The 20,000-nt window shown below is 48.6% G+C and overlaps 2 protein-coding genes across 7 annotated transcripts in view; both read right to left on the minus strand.

The window, feature by feature from the left end:
- Nucleotides 1-49: 49 nt before the first annotated feature.
- On the minus strand, nucleotides 50-15,893 carry MFSD2B (major facilitator superfamily domain containing 2B). Of its 5 annotated transcripts, XR_004625068.1 has the most exons (15): nucleotides 12,980-15,893; nucleotides 9,815-9,940; nucleotides 8,580-8,704; nucleotides 7,883-8,006; nucleotides 7,595-7,673; nucleotides 7,382-7,512; nucleotides 5,157-5,247; nucleotides 4,924-5,045; nucleotides 4,379-4,462; nucleotides 3,860-3,940; nucleotides 3,513-3,622; nucleotides 2,982-3,125; nucleotides 2,420-2,599; nucleotides 1,431-1,986; nucleotides 50-860 (listed from the first exon to the last, which is right to left on the minus strand). XR_004625068.1 is itself a non-coding variant. In XM_034659837.1 (14 exons), exons 1-14 carry the CDS (start codon nucleotides 13,397-13,399, stop codon nucleotides 836-838), a joined length of 1,842 nt encoding a protein of 613 aa, XP_034515728.1. In that variant the 5' UTR covers nucleotides 13,400-15,893; the 3' UTR covers nucleotides 50-835. The 5 variants fall into 5 exon arrangements, 4 of the variants coding, with proteins under 4 accessions (XP_034515728.1, XP_034515727.1, XP_034515729.1 ...); XM_034659837.1 differs by lacking the exon at nucleotides 1,431-1,986; XM_034659836.1 differs by having other exon boundaries at nucleotides 50-1,986.
- A 141-nt stretch (nucleotides 15,894-16,034) lies between these two features.
- Nucleotides 16,035-20,000, minus strand: part of UBXN2A (UBX domain protein 2A) — a 41,683-nt gene continuing 37,717 nt past the window's right edge. For both annotated transcript variants that reach the window (XM_034659842.1, XM_034659840.1), the window contains one exon: nucleotides 16,035-19,391. In XM_034659842.1, the coding sequence (XP_034515733.1) occupies nucleotides 19,199-19,391 (193 nt within the window). In that variant the 3' untranslated portion in view covers nucleotides 16,035-19,198. The remainder of the gene's footprint in view (nucleotides 19,392-20,000) is intronic.

Consider the following 20,000-nt stretch of genomic DNA (forward strand, 5'->3'; position numbering starts at 1 on the left):
AGAGGGCTGGTCATGGTCATATTTTACAGACTCAACAGAAGATAAATCCTTTAAAATATATAAATATATATATATTTTTAAATAAACTTCAGTGGGTCTTTCTTCCCCAAAGATATGGCCTTTAGAAAACTGTGGTTCTTGTGCTTTTACAAGATACAATTTCAGAAAACTATTTCCACAAAAATAACTTCTGTTCATAAAAATGATTGATCTTTGGTGTTTCAATATCAGTCTGTGTCTGATTCCAGAAAGTGTTGCTGGCTTATCTGAACAAACAGAAAGCCTTGAGAAACACCTCTCTAGTCCTGCTCAGTCTCCTCCCCCGCTGCTGTCCCCATTTGCTCCCTCTGAGGTCTGTTGGTCTCAGTGCCTCTATCTGTGTCTCTCCTGATGTCATTCCCAGCATGTCCATCTGTCCCCACTCTGCCCATTCATGTGGTATCTGTCAGTCTCTCTCTCAGATGTCCACTGGAGTGTCAGGAAGAACAAGAGGTCTGTGTGTCTGTCCTGTCGGGTGAGCAGGTTGTGGGGCTTCCTTTTCCAGGAATAGTTGCTCTTGGGATGCTTTCCAGGTCACGGTTACCCGGAGCTGGGTGGTCTGGGGCACAGGCCTATCTGACATGGTCTGTGGTCAACAAGCAAGAAGTGGCGGGTGAGGGTCCAGGAGCCCAGGCCAGTCCCTTCAGGAGATGTCCCTGAAGGCTCCATATCCCAGGGGAAAAGACGGGTCACGTGTAACCTTCGAAGTAGACGAGCTAAGGGACTGGGAAGAAAGAGGGACTTCGAGCCCAGAAGACGCAGGCTCCTGCTGTTCCTGCCCGTATAAGGTCAGACCTCAGGCGAGGGTATAGCTGGTCCTCCTGCAAAAGGAAAAGAAACCAAAGAGACAGATGAGGGTGGGGGAGGACTCTGTCCGGCCCCAGACCCCCATGGACGTGACAGTGGCAGCTCCCTCCCTCCCTGGCAACTCCTCCAGTTCCCAACCCCTAGAATAAAGCTGCAGCCCCCGTTTTTCTCCCAAGTCCATCCAGCAGTTCCCTATCTATGTGTCGTTCCAAGTGTGCGTGTGATCTCAGTGTTACTTGGCCGGAGTCTGAGCCATCCACACTGAGAATGAAGGACCGAGACAGTGTCACTTCCTGCTGATCCCGTATATGGACAAGTGCTGGTATTTGTGAGTGTACGAGCATCTCCAAACAGGTGGCCACGTGCTTGTGAAAGCTGCCGGGCCAGATGCCTTGACATTGCGGCACCAGCGTGGCCTTGGCCTCTGAGCTGGGCTGGGCATGCAGAAACGAGTAAAACACAGCCCCCGCCTTCAAGATCCCCACAGTCCACGGGGAAAGCCAGCCAGTGGGCATCTCGTCGGGCAGCGGGATCAGTGCCCTGGAAGCAGGAAGAACAAGCTTCAGAGCGCAGCTCAGCACAACCTGTGGGGGAAAGAGTAGAAGACCACCCAGCTTTTGGCTCCCAGGGGGGAGGATGGTGCCATCACAGGAGGCGGAGCCCCAGGCAGAAAGATGAGTTCAGTAGTTCGGGGCTCTTTGAAAGTGACTCCATGCTTGTGGGACATCAGGTGGAGACGTGCAAACTGGAGCCAGATATGTGGATCGAGAACTTGAAGGAAGTCCGGGGGAGGGGCAGGTCTAGGAGTCTCCAGATAGAAGAGGGGCTCGAGATCAAGCCAGTGGATGAGGTGCCTGATGTTATGGAGACCAAATGGAGCAGGGGCCAAGGAGGGAGCCCTTCCACACCACATCCAACAGATAATCGAGGGAGGGAGACTGAGCAGGGATGAGCAGAGTCGCTGAAGAAAATCCAGGAGGGGATGCCTGGGTGGCTCAGTCAGTTAAGCGTCTTCCTTCGGCTCAGGTCATGGTCCCAGGGTCGTGGGATCGAGTCCCACATCGGGCTCCTTGCTCAGGGGGAGTCTGCTTCTCCCTCTGCCTGCCACTCCCCCTGCTTGGGCACGCTTTCTCTCTGTCTCTGACAAATAAATAAAAATCTTTAAAAAAAAAAAAAAGAAAGAAAAAGAAACCAGGAGCAGGGGTGCACAGGTGGCTCGGTTGGTTAAGTATCAGACTCTTGATTTCGGCTCAGGTCATGATCCTAGGGTCATGAGATCAAGCCCCATGTTGGGTTCCACTCTCCTTGGCGAGTCTGCTTCTCTTCCTCTCCCTCTACCGCCCCCCCAACTCATGCTCTCACTTACTCTCTCTCAAAAATAACTAAATCTTAAAAAAAAAAAAAATCCAGGAGCATATGGCATCAATGAAGCTACAAGAAGAGTCTCTGCAAAGGCGGGAGTGTTCAACTGCGTAAATGCCTCAGGGACAACTGCGGACCTGTCGGTCAGTGTCACACTGGCTCATGTTTGTGCTTCCCTGGGTGTTGGGACCCGTGTGCGTGGGGTGCCCACCTCTTAAGGCTCTGCCGGTGGGAGGGGTCCTCCCCAGAGGGCACCTTTGAAGTCGGGCCAACCATGAGGATGCACAGACCGGTGAGGATCACGCAGGTGGGCACGGCCCCGATGAGGACCTTGAGGGTCACCACCACCTGCTCCGCCTGCTTGCAGGCTCCTGCCTCATAGCCCGCAAACCTGGAGAAACAGCATCCCACAGATCCAGCTCAGATCCCACCAGGCCTGGCAGGAGGGGTCCCGGATACCCCACCCCACACTGCCCTGACACTAGGAGTCATTTCCCAGCCAGATCGGCTTAACCATGTGGAAGGGAGTGTCGAGGGAATGGGCTGGCCAGGGAGCTCTGGCAGAAATGAGGATGTGGGGAGCTGAGGCTTCAGAAGGAGTACAGCTCCCGAGAAAGGCCCCTCTCAGTCATGCCCATGAAGAAAGCTGGGGCAGGTGTTGCCCTACACTCTACAGAGCAGACCAGTGGCCCGCTAGGGTGGAGAACTCTGCCCCCTTCTTCCCGCCCCACTCGTTGTCTGTGCCTTGAGTACAGGCCAATGCTGGCACTCACTCCAGACTGAGAGTGGAGATACCCAGGGCGCATGCGCCGGAAAGCTTGGTGAAGAAGACGTAGGATGAGTAGAAGATGGTCTCCAGGCCTGGGCCATGCTGGTGCTGCTGCTGGAAGGCATCCACCACATCTGGAAGCATGGACCTGGGGGACAGGGCTGCAGAATTATCCCTTGTATCCCCTTGACAGCCGCCAGCCTGAGAGCTCTCTGGGGATGGAGACCATGTCAGATTCATCCTTGGGTTCCTGCTGCCCAGGACCAGGACTGGCCCACAGAGAGCCCAGCAATGCGTGTGCTCACCTTTCAGCCCCACCCCCCAACACAGCTGCCCACCATTCCTGCCGCCTGGTGCTCTTTTCAGGAGAGCTCCAAGGACGGAGCCGGTGGCCTCCATCTCCTGCAGGTGGGAGAGCCCCTCCCCAGCACAGGCTGGGCACAGGGGGCCTGGGACAACGGGTGGATGGGAAAGAGGGCATCCCCATTAGGAAGGACATGAAGCTCCTGCACTGCCTTCCCCTCACCCAGCCTACCAGGGTAGCAGCAAGGACACAGCAATGCTCAGGCCAGATACCAAGGCCACCGCATATGCCACAGGTGCTGTGGGTACAGCAGCCAACAGGATTACAAAAGGCACCATCACCTGGGGAGACAGATGTACCAGGTGATCCTTCCATCTGCCCCTGACATGCTCTTTCATTCCTATACTCACCGGTCTTTACTAATAACCCCTGTGTCTGGTCCTTTGCTAGGGACTGAAGACACAAGCAAATAGAGATCAGCCCTGCCAGCCCCCAGGAGGCTCAGGCTCCAAGGCTACTTCCCTGACCCCGCCACCTTCCCTGCAGCCACCCCAGGCCTCGCTTCCTGCATCACTCACACAGATCCCGAAGGCCGATGTCTTCTTCCCAAATCGTTGTATAACCCACTCCCACAGCGGGGTGCTCAGCACAGCCGAGACCTGTGAACAGACAGAACCATCCCAGCCCGGGCCGTGCTGCCAATGCCTTTACCCACCCAGGTTCTAGAAGCCCTGGTTTTTAGGTGGGATGCTCAACCTTGACTTTGCCCCCTGGTTGGAACCAGTGGCTGTGAACTTCATGACTCCGCCTTCAGTCCCACCCTCTGCTGGAGTGCAGGTGACTAAGATCACAGAGGAGTCCAGAATGTTGACCAGAATTCTGGGCACACATCTCTTGTCAAGAACCACACTAGGGGAGCCTGGGTGGCTCAGTCGATTAAAGCATCTGCCTTCAGTTCAGGTCATGACCTCAGGGTCCTGGGATCAAGCCCTGCAATGGGCTTCCTGCTCAGCAGGGAGTCTGTTTCTCCCTCTCCCTCTGCCCCTCCTCCCCACTCGTGCTCTCTCTCTCTCTCTCTCCCTCCCATGACCGCTCACCAGGATGGTTAGCACCACGCCCTGGACGTGATCATGTAGCCGGGAGGCATGTGTACAGAACAGGACCAGGTAGCTCTGTTCCACCTGAGGAGGCCAAAGGAAGTGGTCATGTATAAGGAATAGCAGGAACTCAGAAGTCAAGGGCAAGGCCTAGGTCGCAAGTCTGGCCTCTTCTTTGGGACCTCAAACACCAGTTGCTCCAGTCGTCATGTATCATGCGGTCCCCTCCCCCACAAAGGACACTTAGACCCGAAACAGGTATAAATACTCTTCCTTGCCCATTTCCCCCTTAACCCAGTGAGTGGACCTTGCAACCCAGATTTTGTCAGCTTCCCAGTGTCTAGGCCTTGACCCTCCCTGGTCCCACAAGCTCTGTCTAGGTCTCTCTCCTCCCTGCACTGGGCTCTCTGGAACCCATGCCAGCCACCATTTCTCTCTATTTGAGCCTAACTCTGGTTGGTGGAGCCGAGAGGCTGACACTGACACTGATCCTGACACAGGATCAGTATGCCCAGAGCCAAGGCCAGAGCCAAGGCCAGAGGTACCTGAATGGCTGCTGAGATGAACAGGAAGGAGATCACCAGCTTCAGGTAGGGCGGGTGCTGGACAGTGAGGCGCAGCCCAGCCAGGAAGCTCAGGCCTTGGCCGGAGGCTGGGTCAGAGGAGTCTGCAACACAGGGAGTGACACTTCGGCTTGGCAGAGTTCCAAACCAAAACCCAAGCCCAAGATGAACTTGTCCCAGCTTCTGCTTCCCGTGCCCTGACTGCACCCCCTTACCTGGTCGCTCCTTCACCCCGAGGCACAGCAAACCACTGCAGACAGGGTAAGTCATAGCGAGCACGGCGGCTGCGATGGAGTAGAGACGAGCCTGTGGGACAGGACAGAACCGGGGTGCGGATGATATCTCCAACCTACAGAAGTGGGGACACCCCGGGCAGGAGTCCTTCCCAGTGGGGCAGAGGGACCTTCAGTCCAAGCCCAGGGGTGCTGGGTGCCTCTCCTCCCAATCACCGGAGCAGGAGATGGAGATCTCTGGGCCCACAATGGTCCTGCTGCCTCTGTGCCTTGTGCATAAACGGGAGGGCATCCATGCCACCAGGGGTCGGAGCTCTTCCTCTCCCTCTTTCTCTCTCATTTTTTAAGGCAAACATTCATTGGTGGCCCTTCTGCACGCCAGACCCGGAGGGTACAGTGATGAATAAGTGACTCCCGTCCATCCCCAGTAAGGGGCTTGGAGTGTGCAAGATAGACTCAAGAGCAGACAGGTACAGCGTAGTGAGGTGCGAGGACCCAGATAAAGGGCGAAAACAGACATGCCATGGTGCTGTCATCCAGGGGGAGATACATAAGTAATAAAATCCACGTAAAGACATGCCTGGGAGCAACAGTCACCCGCCTGAACTGAGGTGGTCTCTGCAGAGGGGAAGAAAGAAGGAGGTGGACAGGGCGTCACCTGGGTGGGCTCAGCGCAGTTGCACAGGACCCCACATTCAGGAGGGAGCTGTGATAGGCATTAATGCTCTGCTCTCACGGTCTTGAAACGCTTGATCATTTTATCTACAAATTTGTGTTTTGTGTGAAGTCAACGCGACGACACAGCATGAGCTGCGGGAAGCTTTGTGCCTGGGCTCACAGGAGGCTCCACCTCCTGGGGCTGGAGTTCTCAGCCTCCTGCTGCCCATTCCTTTGCACTCCAGGCCAGGCCAAACCAAGGCCACTGTCACCCCCAACCAGAGAGTGACCCAGTAGTTTTGGGGTGGGGGCCTAAGTGTATATGTGGAGAGAGTCAATCTGGGAGGGGCAAGGCCACAACCTTCTGGCCCTAGGCCAGCAGCCATGATGAGTCTGAGGGCACCTGAGTGGGGCCACTCGTGCACCTTCACCCAAGCAATGCCTTGGTTAGGGCAGTGGGCCGTGGGAAGGACAGACTGACTTCCCCGCTCTCTCTAGAGCCCTGTCTTTTCATTTTGGACTGTACCTAGGCAAATTTTATAGCTGGCCCTGCAGATGGGTCTGGGGATGGATACACAGGACCTCACTGTAATGTTTTCTTAAGTGGGTGCTGGGCCATGATGTGGCATTATTCTCATACCATTGCTTCTCAAATGGGGGCAGGGGTCAGAATCCCCTGGAGGGCTTGTTCAAATACAGATTGCTGGCCCCCTCCCAAAATTTGTAAATCATTGGTTCTGGGTGGGGCCTAAGAATCTGCCTTTCTACCAAGCTTCCAGGTGACGCTGCTGGTGCTGCCCAGGGACCACACTTTGAGAACCACAGCTGTATAATTTTTTGTAAATCTGAAATATTATTAAATGAGCAGACGAAGCAGAACGATGCAGAGAACACTGAGGAGAGACCACAAACCCAACCTGAGGAGGAGCAGCGGGGCAGGGTCCTGAAGGTGAGGGCCACCCACGTTGGAACTGCTTTACAGTGTCACCCTGACTGGGCTGGAGGAATGGCTGGAGGCTGGGGTACTGTAGGGGAGACTATGCAGTACTGGGGTGACCCGGAGATGTTGAGGATGCAAGGTCCAGAAGATCGGGGGCCTAACATGTGCAAGGGATTTGATAATGGGTTGGAGAGGGGCTCAGGGCTGGAGAGGGAGGACTCCATGTTGGCTCCTGGGGTTTGGGCGCATAATGGTATCATTTGCTTAAGGGAAAAATAGCTGAGCTGGTTGGGTAACATAGATGCACGACCCTTAGTTGCATCTGGTATTGCGAGGAGAGGAAGAGCACTGCCTCCAGGTGTCCCTCCTCCGTGCACTGGGGGTGAGGCCGGGGTGGGGCGGGCCACAGGAGGGGCTTTACCCAGAGCGCTGCAGGGACGCCAGACCCTCTCCCCTGCCCCTGCCCCTGCCCGTGCCCGTGGCCCTTCCCCACCCCTCTGCCCTCCAGCTGCTCTGCGGTCCGCTTTCCCGGGCAGAGAAGCGGGGTTAGCGGGACGGAGGGAGGGAGAGGCGCGCGGCGCCCGAGAGGCCGGGCCGCGGGGGCACTCACCGCGTCGGGGGAGACGGCGACCGGCCCGGCGAGCGCGGCGTCCTCGCACCTGTGCGGCCGGTGGGCGCCCGACACGATGAGCCCGTGGACGGCGGCTCCCATCAGCGTCCCCGCCATCTCCATGGTCATCCCTGGGACAGAGCGGCGCCAGGTGACGGGCGCTGGTGGGCCCGGGGGCCGCGGCCTCCCGCCCGGCCGCACGCCCGCACTCACGGTACGCCGTGGCCGAGTCCCGCTCCGTCGGGCAGGGGGTTAGAAGCATGGTGAGCGCCGCGTAGGGCACCTGGAAGAACTGGGGACGGCCCGGGCCGGGCTCAGGCCGGGCCCCCTAGGCCGGCACTTCCCGGCTGATCCCCCCCAGCCCAGAGTAAGGGGCGGAGGGCCGGAGGGGTGGGTCCCTCAGGGCCACCTACCCTCTCCCTCCACACACTTCACGGTGGCCACCGACCAGCAATAGGGTTCCAGGGGGCCAAGCCCCCGCCAGGGGGTGCGTCGGCTTACCGTGGCCAGCGCCTGGAACAGGCAGTAGAAGCTTGTGTACCAGAGGCCCCGCAGGCTGGTGAAGGGGGGCAGGAACCACAGGAGGAAGTAGGCCACGGTGATGAAGGGCGTGCAGCCCAGCACCCTGTGGAAGCACAGCGGGCATGGAGCGCCAGGACAGGGAACACGAAGGGCAAACCCGGAACAACCACACCCTTCTGGGCATAAGTCCTCTGCCCCCCAACAGGAGCCCTGGCCTGGGGCTGCCAGGGTGGGCGCCATGGAGGAGGAGAGGGAGAGGTGGCTGAGGGATGTGGCGGAGCCTGGGGGGTGGGGCCATTCACTGCAGAGGTCCAGGGCACTTGGGTGTTGGCGCTGCATTCCCTGCATCCAGGGCCCTGGAGCACCAGCGAGGCCTATCTCCTCTGTGAGGATTTCCAAGGCTTCCTGCCCACGCTGGCCACACATAGACCCTGGATCAGGCCTGGGAGCCTACAAAGCTTTGTCCAGCCCTGTGCCACCTGGTGACAGAGAGGCCCCAAGAATGTCTCTGAACTCCTGCAAGGCTCAGCCTCACCTAGTCCCGCACTGACACCTATTACTATCTCGTCCTCTCACCATCCACAGGGGTTTCCACTAAGAAGCAGGGCTGTGACAAACACAGTGGCCTCAGGCCAGGGTTGGAAGCCAGGACCCTGAGGGCTATGGGGCTGCTCACCACGGCATGAGGCGTCCAGACCCTGTCCTTCTGCTTCTGTTGATGAAGAACCCAGCCACAGGGTCGGCAGCTGCCCCAGACACCTTCCCTCCAAACAGGGCAAGTGACACCTGGGCAGCAGGGACCTTAAAAGCACAGGTGGGAAGATGGCTGAGGCCTGGCAGAGTCAGAGAGAGTGTGTGGGCCTGCCCACCTGCCAGGAGAAAGCACTGGGAACCTGGCAGGGGCAGAGCCGCGGTGTAAAGGTCTATGGGGTCTCTTTCCCAGGACACAAATTCAGACGGATCTAAGGGCAAATCTCCGTTAGTGAAGAGAAGGGCAGGGGGAGGAGCTGACGGCCACACACCGGCACGTTCCCATTACCACTCCTGCCCAGCCGCTTTTGGGGAAGACTCGGGGACCCTCATCTGTGCAAGAAGGGTGACAGAGGTAGACTTTTTGTTTCACAATGACCATGTTTTATTAACTTTTCTGATTACAATAATGACACACTCATTACAAAAACATTCAAACAGTACAGAAAAATACTGAGCAAAGCTCCTCTGAAATCCCCCCATCCTGAGACAAGTGCCAGCGCATTTTGGTGATCACCCTTTCAGGCGTTTGTTTATGTGCATTCGTAATTTATGATTTTACATAAATGAGATCGTATCAGTGTCATGTAACAAAATCATGGGTGCTATATGAGAAATCTTTCTGCTTCCCCTCTATCCTCCATTCCCTCCTACAGGCAACATTAACAGCCTGTGTAGATCCTTCTGTAACTTGTTTTCTTCATGCTCGTATTTGAATCATGTACAGTCACATATTCACACATACCCATGTACCCACATGTATGGGGCATGTCTTCATTTCGGTAAAATGGGATCAATTTGTATACTCGTCTCTAAAAGCAGCTTTTCTTACTTGGCAGTGCATCATGGAAATCCCTCCAAGTCAAATGTATAGATCTAGCTCGTTCTTTTGAATGACTACACAATAGTCCATTATGTGGATAGTACACAACTTATTATCCAACTACTTCTACATTGTTGGGCATTCATATTGTTTCCCCATTTTTTAGCACAAACAGCCTGCAATAAACATCCTTAAGGGGGTTGCCCTCAAAGGCATTTGGCTTCCTGTCAGTTTGGGGACAGAAGTGCCATCTATCCAGTGAAGGACAGGTCGGGGCGGGAGAACTGGGTACTAAGCAAGATGGGAACAGGGGGCCCTGGGGTGCTTCCCACACTCACCTGTGCCACATCAAGCAGGAAGAGTTGCAGGTAAAAGGCTGTGGCGCTGGAGGCCACCTGGTTGGGGATCCCACCAATGCCATAGCACACCTTGGTATAGAAGGAGAGCTGACCGGCTCTGCTGTCCTGGGGGGCGGGGAGGGGGGAACACAGGAGCTAAGCTTCCCACCTGCGCAGATCCCCAACAGTTCCCACACCCTCCTGAGCCTCCGTAAGCACCCTGAGGTCCCTATGCCTTGAGGGCTTTTCCAGCAACCTCTCAGTCCTCATTTACCCTAAATCATCTTAAAGGGAAGTGAGACAAAGAGGGAAAAAAATCCTAAGCCATGACCTCTCAAAGATCCCACATCCCACGGGACAAGTTCTTCCTATTTCCCTCTTAATGCTTCCTCCTGCAGTCCGTTTTGTTCTCTGAGTCAGCAAGCCAGAGCGAAGTGGGTGTCAGGAGGCTCCCAACTCTGCCACCAACTCCTGGTGGACCTTGGATAAATCACTGTATCTCTCTAAGCCTCCTATGTCAAACAGAATATTCCTGCCAACTTCAAGGGTTGTCTTGATGAGCAAATGAAGCTGAGTGTTATTTGTTCCAGGAGCTGATTGTTATATGTTCAGGACTTTGGCCAGTCCTCGAACCACTGGCAGCCTGAAATCAGCTGTGGTGAATTTATACCACAGGAATCAGCAAACACTACAAATCAGAGTTGCTTTATTTTCTTGGAGAGACTGTTTACCAGCCCACCACTGAAATAAAGCAATGTTTATGACTCCAAATGTGTGTGTGTGCCCACACACGTGTGCGTGTGCGTGTGCGTGGAGATAGATACATATCTCATAAGCCCTAAGCTACCCAGTGAACTCCAGACTGGAATGTTCGACTGCCTACTCACAGACCCACATGGTTGCCTACCAGGCATTTCAGTTTAGCATGGTCAAAACACAGCTCCTGATTTCCATCCATTGTCTAAACCAATTCCTAACCCTATTGTCCCTATTGCATTAAACGGCCCCACTGTCCAATGTCCATTCAGCAGCTCAGGCCACAAGCCTAGGAGCCCTCGATTTCTCTTTCCCAATTCCCCCACCAAATTCATCAGTGGCTTCCTAAGTGGTGGCTTCCTAAGTGGTGGCTTCCCAGCTTCTGCTGTCATTCCCTACTATCCACTCTCTACCCAGCAGCCAAGGTGATATTTTCATAACATAAATTTGATCATGTCTCATCTCTGCTTAGAACTCTCGACAGCTTGCCACTGCAATTCGAATACAATTCCAAGTCCTTCCCATATAGCCTCCAGGAGCCCACCCAATCAGCCCCCACAACCTTCCCACCTGACTTCAGATAGCTCTCCTCAACCTTGGTAGCTTGTTTGCTATGCCTCAAAATGACCATGCCTGTTGCTGCCTCAGAGCCTTTGCACTTCCTATTCCTTCCGTCTAGAAGGCTCTTCCTCTGAGTCTTTGCAGAGCTAACTCCTTGCTATTCAAGCCTGAATGTCATCTCCTCACAGAGGCCTGCCCTGACTACCCAGCTCTCTAGTGTACGTAATACCTGATACACTCTCATTTATTTTCCCCCTCTCCCTATGAGAATGTAAACTCTCTGAGAGCATGCACTATAATTTTTATTCACCACCATGTCCCCAGTACCTAGAACCGTATCTGGTATATAGCAGATGCTCAGTATATATTTGTTGAAGAAATAAATGTCATGAAGACACTAGGTAAAAGGCTGTTTCTTCAAAAGATACTGGGAATCCTTCCTTTTGATCCTTTGCTTGGGGAGGGGAGGGGGTGTGGAGAGGACTATGACTTTACTCGTTTTAGTATCTTGCAGGACACCCCCAACTCGGCCCTTTTGAAGGGAAGTTCTTGCCAGATAAGGGTTTATCATATCCTTTGCACACTCTTCCTACCCACAGAAGAAAACCACACGAGGCAGGATGCCATCTCCTTTTCTGACGTTTGTGTGAACATAATTTCAATTTCCAGAAACTGAACAAGAGGCAGAATGCAACATGATAGCCCCACCCCACCCCATGTGGCTCTTGTTTCCCCCTAAAGGCTCCTAGCAAGCTTCTGGCACACAGAAGTCACTTGCAAGATAGAGAAATTCCAGCTGAAACTTCTCTTGGAGCCTTGCGGACAGCAGTTTCTCCTACTTAAATCATAAGCTTTTCGCAGTTAACTGAACACAAGTTTTAGCGCTGGACTAACTTGGATTCAAATTCTGTCTGCCGCTTCTAGCCGTGTGATGCAGCACTGAGCTTCATTTCCTCACTTGTAAGATGGGGTAAAAAACAGACCACAGAGGTCGTTATGAGAATTCAATGCTGGCACTTCCTTGGCAATGCCAGTGTTCCCTCTTGCCATTACTCTCCCCGAATGTCTCAATTTCCCTGGGAAATGAGAGTCCTCAGGGGGCCTCCCTATCTCACTTTCTTTCTTGGGGGCCACAAGCCTTTGCTGGGAGGTGTCTGGCAGGAAGCACTGAGTCGACAAAGAACTGAGGTGCTGAAGTGAAGCCACACACAATGGATGTGTTGAGCATGGAGCCAGCGGTGGATCTCTGCTCAGCACGAAGCTCAGCGGTCCTAGCCCCTCTCGGACACAGCCACCCTGGCCGCCTTGCGCCGGGCCCCATCCACGCAGGGGATGAGGAGGCCCTGAGGACGCCCCTGGCTTCCCACCTGCCCGCTACCCTCCCTGGGGAGCCTGCTTGCCAGGAAGTCGTCTCTGGGGGGTCAGTCTGCAGGTGAGGCCGGTGCCGGGGTGTGAGGGGCTGGCTGAGCCTCCACCTCGTGCCAGGACACTGGGGACAGGCCGCAGCCCCTCCCACACACCGCGAAGTCCTACCTGCCCAGGGTGCCCCAGAGCTCTGGGAAGACCTGGAGTGTGGCGTACAAGAGCCCGAGGTTGGGCATCAGGACAGCAGAGACCGGCCCTGGTCCTGCCAGCCCAGCCGAATCAATGCAGCAAGCTACTTCACTTGTCTAGGACTCAGTTTCCCATCCCGTTCTCTTTGGGGCTGCCGAGTATCTCGGCCTCTCGACTCTCAACTGTCCAAGTCCACTAGGGGGGCTCAGAAGCCTGAAGGCTGGGGCCCGCGCTCCCTCCCACCGCCTCCCTCGCGCAGCCCCGGCTCCCCCCTTGCCCTCGCCCTGCGCTCACCGAGCCGTGCTCCAAGGTGCGCGCTTCCGGCTGGGGCGGCGGCGCCTCGACGGCGAGGGCCGGGGGCGCTGCGGGGGACGCGGCCATGGCGCACGGCAGCTCCGCCCGCGGCCGCAGCCCTGCGGCGTTATCACCCGGCCCGCGGCCCGGCTCCCGCGAGGAGGGCGGCTCCGGGGGCCGAGTGGGCGCGGCGCGGCAAGGGGCGGGCCGCGGGCAACGCGGGGGACAGCGGGAAGCCGCGAAGGGCGCCGTTTCCTTTCCCGCAGGAGCCCAGATTTGCCGGGGGTGGCGGGGGGTGGGGCGCCGGTAAGTCCCTCGGGACTGCTGTCCTGGGGGCAGGTCCCCGAGGGAGTTAGAGCCAGCGCCGGTTCGCGCTGAACACCCTAAATCCTCGCTGGTGAAAAAAACCGCCAGATCCATTTATTTGAAAAACGAAGCAACAGAATTGACTTGCTTAGGCTAAGACTATGGCTGAATAGGTTTACAACCTACATTTGATGCGAGATGCCTGAAACACACATTGTCCAGCCTCCCGCAGATGAGATGGGTGTAGCCACGTACTTCGGCCGGTGAATGAAAGCTGAGCAGTGTATAATGGTTTCCCAAAAAAGTCCTTCAAAGGGAAGGGGTCACATCACACACACAAAGTAACCGAAAACGCACCACAGACCTAAGTGTAAAGGCTAAAACTATAAAACACTCGAAGAGAACAGGAGCAAATCTTCATAACCTTGGGTTAGATAACTTCTTTCTTAGGACACAAGGTGGACTATCTAAATGAAAAATTTTGTGCTGTAAACCATCTAACAAGTGAAAAGATAACCCGACTGGGAGAATTATCTGCAAATCATAAAGACTGGTACTGGAATATATAAAGAACTCGTACAACTAAACAATAAAAGACAACCCAATTAAAAAAATGGGCAAAGGATTTCTATAGGTATTTCTCCAAAGATAGACAATGAGCTCATGAAAAGATGCTTATGTCATTAAGGAAATACAAAATTACAAGATACCACACCACTGGACGGCTAGGATTAAAAAGAACGACAGGAACAAGCATTGGGGAGGGTGTGCAGAAATCACACATCGCTGGTGGACAGACATCTAAAACCGGTGGAGGCACTATGGCACGCTGGCTCTTCAAAAAGTTAAACATGGTATTACCGTATGACCCAGCAATTCTTCCTAAGTAAAGACCCTAGAAAAAAACATGTTCACACAAAAACTTGAACCGAAATGTCCATAGCAATATTATTTATAACCCAAAGTGAAACCCGATCGTCCATCAACTGATGGGTAAATAAAATGTGGTGGATACATCCACACAATGGACTATTATTCCACAATAAAGAGAACATGGATGAACCTTGGAAACCTTAAATGAAAAGATGCAAAAACCATATATTGTATGATTCCATTTATATGCCATCTCCAGTAGAGGTAAATCTGCAGACAGAATGTAGGTTTGTGGTTGCCTAGGACTTTGGGTAGAGAATGACTAAGGAGTACAGGGGTTGAAGACAGGATGAAAATACTCTAAAATTAGATTGTGGTGATAGCTGCACAATCCGGTGCTTATGCTAAAAGCCACTGAATTGTACACTTTAATTGGGTGAATGGTAAGGTGTGTGATTTATATCCCAATAAAGTTGGGTTGGGTTTTTTTCCGTTTTTAAAAGGAAAAGTGTGTGCTTCTTCCCACTGGATGGAATGCAGACGTGACTGGTGCTAGAGCAGCTCTCTTGAGGTCTGGGGTTAAGTGCTGGTGTTGCCAGATAAACAATACAAGTCTCAAGTTTTATGAAGCTGACCAGTCCTGAATTGCTTCCCTCCAGACTTTCGCATGGAAAAAAATTAAATTTTGTTCTGTAAGTCACTATTATTTTAGATTTTTCTGTCACAGCTAAATATAATCAAGTATATATGCTACTCAGTCTAAATAAATCATTCCTTTCCTATGCCTCAATTCTTTTTTCTAGAGGTATAATTGACATTTAACAGTATACTAGTTTCAGGTGTACAAAGTAATGATTCAGTATTTGTATATCCTGCAAATACGCCTCAATTTTTTAACCTACAAAATGCGTACCTTCTGTTTTCTTGGTTGCAGCCTTATCAACAGTGGAAGGATAATGAGATAATGCATGTGCTAAGTATTTAATTCCTTGGAAACTTAAATAAACTCAAGCTGAAGTTTCTTTGGATAATCTACTTTTACATACATCATTTTATACCATTTTTAGGTCTGGAAGCACTTTGTTCCCAATATTTGTACTTGGTGCATACAGTACCCACAATTTTAATTTTGAAAAAAAAGAAGTAAAAAAAAAGAAACTCTTCATCTTTTTTCCCTCTCTGCACAAAAATGTAATTAAAAGGCATTTGTCCCTAACAGCTATTATTCTAGTTAAAGTGATGGCATGTTCTGAATGTAATTTTTAGTTAAAGACAAATACGTTAGACTTCAACAGATAAAACAGCATTACAATAACCAAGAACCTGCCTTGTAATTAATATAAAACACTGATCCCCGTAAAAATACCTGAAAGGATGCACACCAAAATGTTGACTAGTGGTTATATTATTTGAAAGGTGAAATAGGTGATTTAAAGATCATTTCAGCATTTTATAATTTTCTACAATGAATAGGAATTATCTGTGAAAAAAATATTTAAAGCAAATGACAAAGAGCCAAAAATTAGTCTACTGAATCAGCCACTTCTACCTGAAGATTTAGTGTGATAAGCAATTTCTAAATGGTATGTACTTAGAGAAAGAACAAAGAAGTAAACCCTACCAAGGAGCCTTCACGATAGTTCAACTCAGGACACAAATGGTTTTAAAAAAAAAAAAAAAAACAAACCTATCTCTGAGCATTAAAATATTACATGTTAACATTTCTGAGGATTACATGAAAGTAACAATGATTAAAGTACCTGGCAAACAGAAGGCACCTAATAAATGTTGATTCTCAAACTGAATGACTTTGCCAATGCCAAATAAAAATAACAAATGCACCCAGATGTAACTATTGTATAAGAAACAACTATAGATTATTTCACAGATCCTTTTAATGAATTATTTCATTCTTAAGACAACAGTTAACCGTTAGCAAAAAACTGCTTTCAAAATAAGGCACTGAAATAGATGCATAATACTATATTTTCAACACAATAAAACATAATGAAAAGTATTCTGAATGAGGAAAGTATATAAAATAAATAAGACCAGTTTTACAGTCTGCATAATGCATAATTTAACCATCAAATTAGAATCTGTAAAACTAGAAATGTACTTCTTGTACCAGCCTTAACAATGATTTTCAAGAAACTGATTGACAAGTTTTGAAACTACCGTGGGTCAAATTGTATTTTACACCTAAAATGTTTGATTATTTTCAAGTTTGCCTTCCCTTCCTTTGCCAAATTCAGTTTGTATTTTCTAAGTCAGTATATTTTATGTAATCTACACATTCAATTAACAACTTTACAATTTTGAACTTTAAGGTAGAAACCTTTAACGGATGATTCTCATTTTAGAAGACCTCTAAGAATATTATTCACATTAACGGAGGTGTTCACAGTTACAAAAATGAAGGTTATTGCTGATGTTGGGTCTTTCTCCACAGGAATTTCTCACTGGGGTGTATTCTACATGCACACACAAGAAAACCTCCAATGTGTCTTCCGGATAAATAATTATAAACTGGAAAATCCACAAAGGAGGCTTTTTTTTTTATAGGTACAAGAAAAATATTTCCAATGAGAAGCCCCTTTATAGAAATATATGGAAAATCACAGACTATAATTATGCAAATTAAATTGTACAATGCTTCATGATAGGCCTATAGGAGACATTTTCTTACAGACTCTTGAAAAATATATTAACAATCATCTTATTTTTATATCTGAAAGAGTTCACTGATTTTTACCATTCCCTCATTATAAGAATGCCATTCTGTTTCACTAGAGAGGGCTCTCCCACAGCTGTAAACATACTGACAGTATTTTCTACTATATATCTGTTCATTTCTGAAAGTAAATGACAAAAGGAAAAGGCTCTCCTTTGTCCTCCCGCTCTTCCCGATAAAAAGATAGGCCTCTACCATGTGGAAGGCTGGGAGCTAGAAAAGAAAGCAGTCTTAACACGGACCTCAAACAGAAGATGCAGCTTCTAACCAGGTCATCTAGTTATGCGTATTTCCCTTGTTACTCCCGAACTTCTAATGAAATTCTCATTGAAATGTTCCAGCCTCATCTCAGCTGTGCTTAGAGAAAAGGAAGTATAGGTTTATATCATGATTGATTAAGAGTTCAAGGGGAACAGTCTAAGAACAAATTGTGGGAGATAAAGGATAAAACCTAAAGGTCCTGAAGTCCCACTTCGGGGGAGAGTCTTCTTCCACTGTTCGTGGTGAAGCACACAGGTTTATTTTCTTAGGGTGGAATCCTAGCGCAGGATTTCCTCAACACTGGTTCTTCTACTACATACCTGAAAATCACTTGCGATTACAAATGCAGAGATCTGGGACCCATCCCAGATACAATGAATCAGAATGTGTGTGGTAGATGCTTGGAACAGACATTTTGAAATGCTTCCCAAGTGATTCTCACACTAAGATTTAAGAATCATTGTAAACTGTTTTGTAAGAATGGTTCTTTCAAGAGGTCCGTAAAGTCGAACTATTTTCATAACCAAACTAAGACATTATTTGCTTCCCCCCCATTTTCTCATGAATATACAGCAGCATTTACTAGAAGCTACACGATGTGCAATATCACAGATTGAACGTGGAAGCAGATATGAGATTCCATCTGTCTTCTTTAAGTTAGACGGTAAAGACAGTTGCAAAAAATGGAATACAATGCCATTCTCACTCAATTTTTTTTAGAAAATGCATTTTCATTAAAATGTGGTTTATATTAACATGTGCTTATTTTTAATGAATAAATATTTTATAGTTTTTTATTTTCAATATCATATATATAACCCACATAAAAGGTCTTGAGACCAAAAAGTTTGAGAACTGCTCTTTCTAGCAGACACCGGTGCCCTATGAACATTACTGCTGATAGGTATGGCTACTTAGTTCCTTGGCACATTTGATGTAAATTTTGCTTTAAATAAGATTCAAAAGATAATTAGCAAAAAAAAAAGAAAAAAAAGAAAAAAAAAAGAAAAAGCTTCTTAGACTTATCTTAAGGCAAGGGAATTCAATCTGACAGTGAAATACAGAAGTCTATCCAGTTTGAGTTAAAAGACTAAAATACAAAACATATTTTCCTTGGTGGCATCAGAATGTAATAAATAATCCTTTAATGTATACCTAGGTTGACTCTGATATATGGAATAGAAAAACCATACTTATGTGATGCATTTAAAAAATATTAATTAGCAATGTGCCAACACAAGCATTAGATTCTAAGTGAGTGGTAGCAAATGAAAGGCTTACTCAAAAATGTTAGCTAAAAACAAATCCCTAATTTTCAAAAGAAATTAAAACAAGGGATGAACTAGGGTTCCTGGATAGAAAGACATTTTTAAAAATTACACTCCTTGAAAATGTCAAAATGTGAGTAGGCAGATTGACATTATACTAAGCTGCACAATTTTATTCTTAAAATACATTTTTAGATACTGTGCCAAAATTAATATGAGTCTATCTTGCCATTAGAAAATAAAAATTGTGAACACTTTGAGATTCAGGCATAGCTGTGGTGAAAGCAGTTCCTTCTAGCCTTCTGACTGTATCTCAGATGTAAAATAATTACACTTTGATGTTTTTAACCTGCCATGTATGATTTTCTTAATATATTGCTATTTAAAAAATCTGAGATAGCTAACATCTAAACAAACCATTGCTGGTTGGGAATATTTGAATGAATGATGCTGTGAATACATTTGCTAATTTAAACCACATTAAGATTCTATATGATATAGCGATTTAATATCTTATTGTTGAATAACTGGTATTTGAAAATAAGTGTAGTTTTCTTTCTGAGTAGCCTTTTGGAAAAAGTGCATTGAATATAGTTTCCAGTCTTAGTTCACTTTCCTATCTTGTACTTATTTAAAAATCTCATCAGAAGGGAGTTAAATAGTGATCGAACCAGAAGTCCAGAGAATCTGACTTCCTTTCCCTCATATTGGTTTGCATGTTCATTTATGACCATCATTTCTCTGCAAACTTTCCACTTAGTGTGTCAAAAATCAATGTTATGAAAGTTCTCTAAAAGGTTCAGCGGTTTTTTGGAGTCTCTGAATGATTACAGCATTCTGTAAATCTGCTTCTTCCAATGTGAGTGTTTCATCTAGCAATTTGAGGAAAGGAAGAGCTGTGGCCAGGGAAAAGGGAGGACTTCTTTGAGATCCTTGGTATTTTTCGATGAAGTCTTTGATGTGGCTTATCCTGTAAAATAGCACAAACTATTAATATAATTTTATGAAAACTTGAATTAATTTAAGGTAATAACTTGAAGGTATCTATCTAGCTATGTTAATACACAGAACAGTCCAATTATGATGCTAGAACTGATCATTTGGGCTATCTTTTTAAAGACTGACCCTGGATAGTACGGAATTACCATTAATTATCTTTTCCGTGTGACAAGGGTATTACGGTTACATTTTTATTTATTTTGTTTTAAATTTAATTAATATATATTATTAGTTTCAGGGTAGAGTTCAGTGATTCATCAGTCTTATATAATCTTATGGTTATGTTTTTGTAGAGTACTTCTCTTTTAGAGTTATATATTGAAATATTTACATAGGAAACGAAAAGTCTAGGATTTCCTTGAAAACAGTTCAGTGGACCTGAGTGAGGGATCACTGTATCTTCTCTTTGTCTGGGTGTGTGTGTATCTGAAAGTTCCTATAATAGAAAGTTTATATATCTATATCTGGCTCTGAATGGATCAAATATGGTCACACTAGTAATATTATACAGATACAGTCTGTATCTCTTAAATACCAGATCATGCTGTGTTTCAAACACAATTAGGAAAATTCTTTTTTT

The sequence above is a fragment of the Ailuropoda melanoleuca genome, chromosome 4 (assembly GCF_002007445.2).
Source record: "Ailuropoda melanoleuca isolate Jingjing chromosome 4, ASM200744v2, whole genome shotgun sequence".
NCBI lineage: Eukaryota > Metazoa > Chordata > Mammalia > Carnivora > Ursidae > Ailuropoda > Ailuropoda melanoleuca.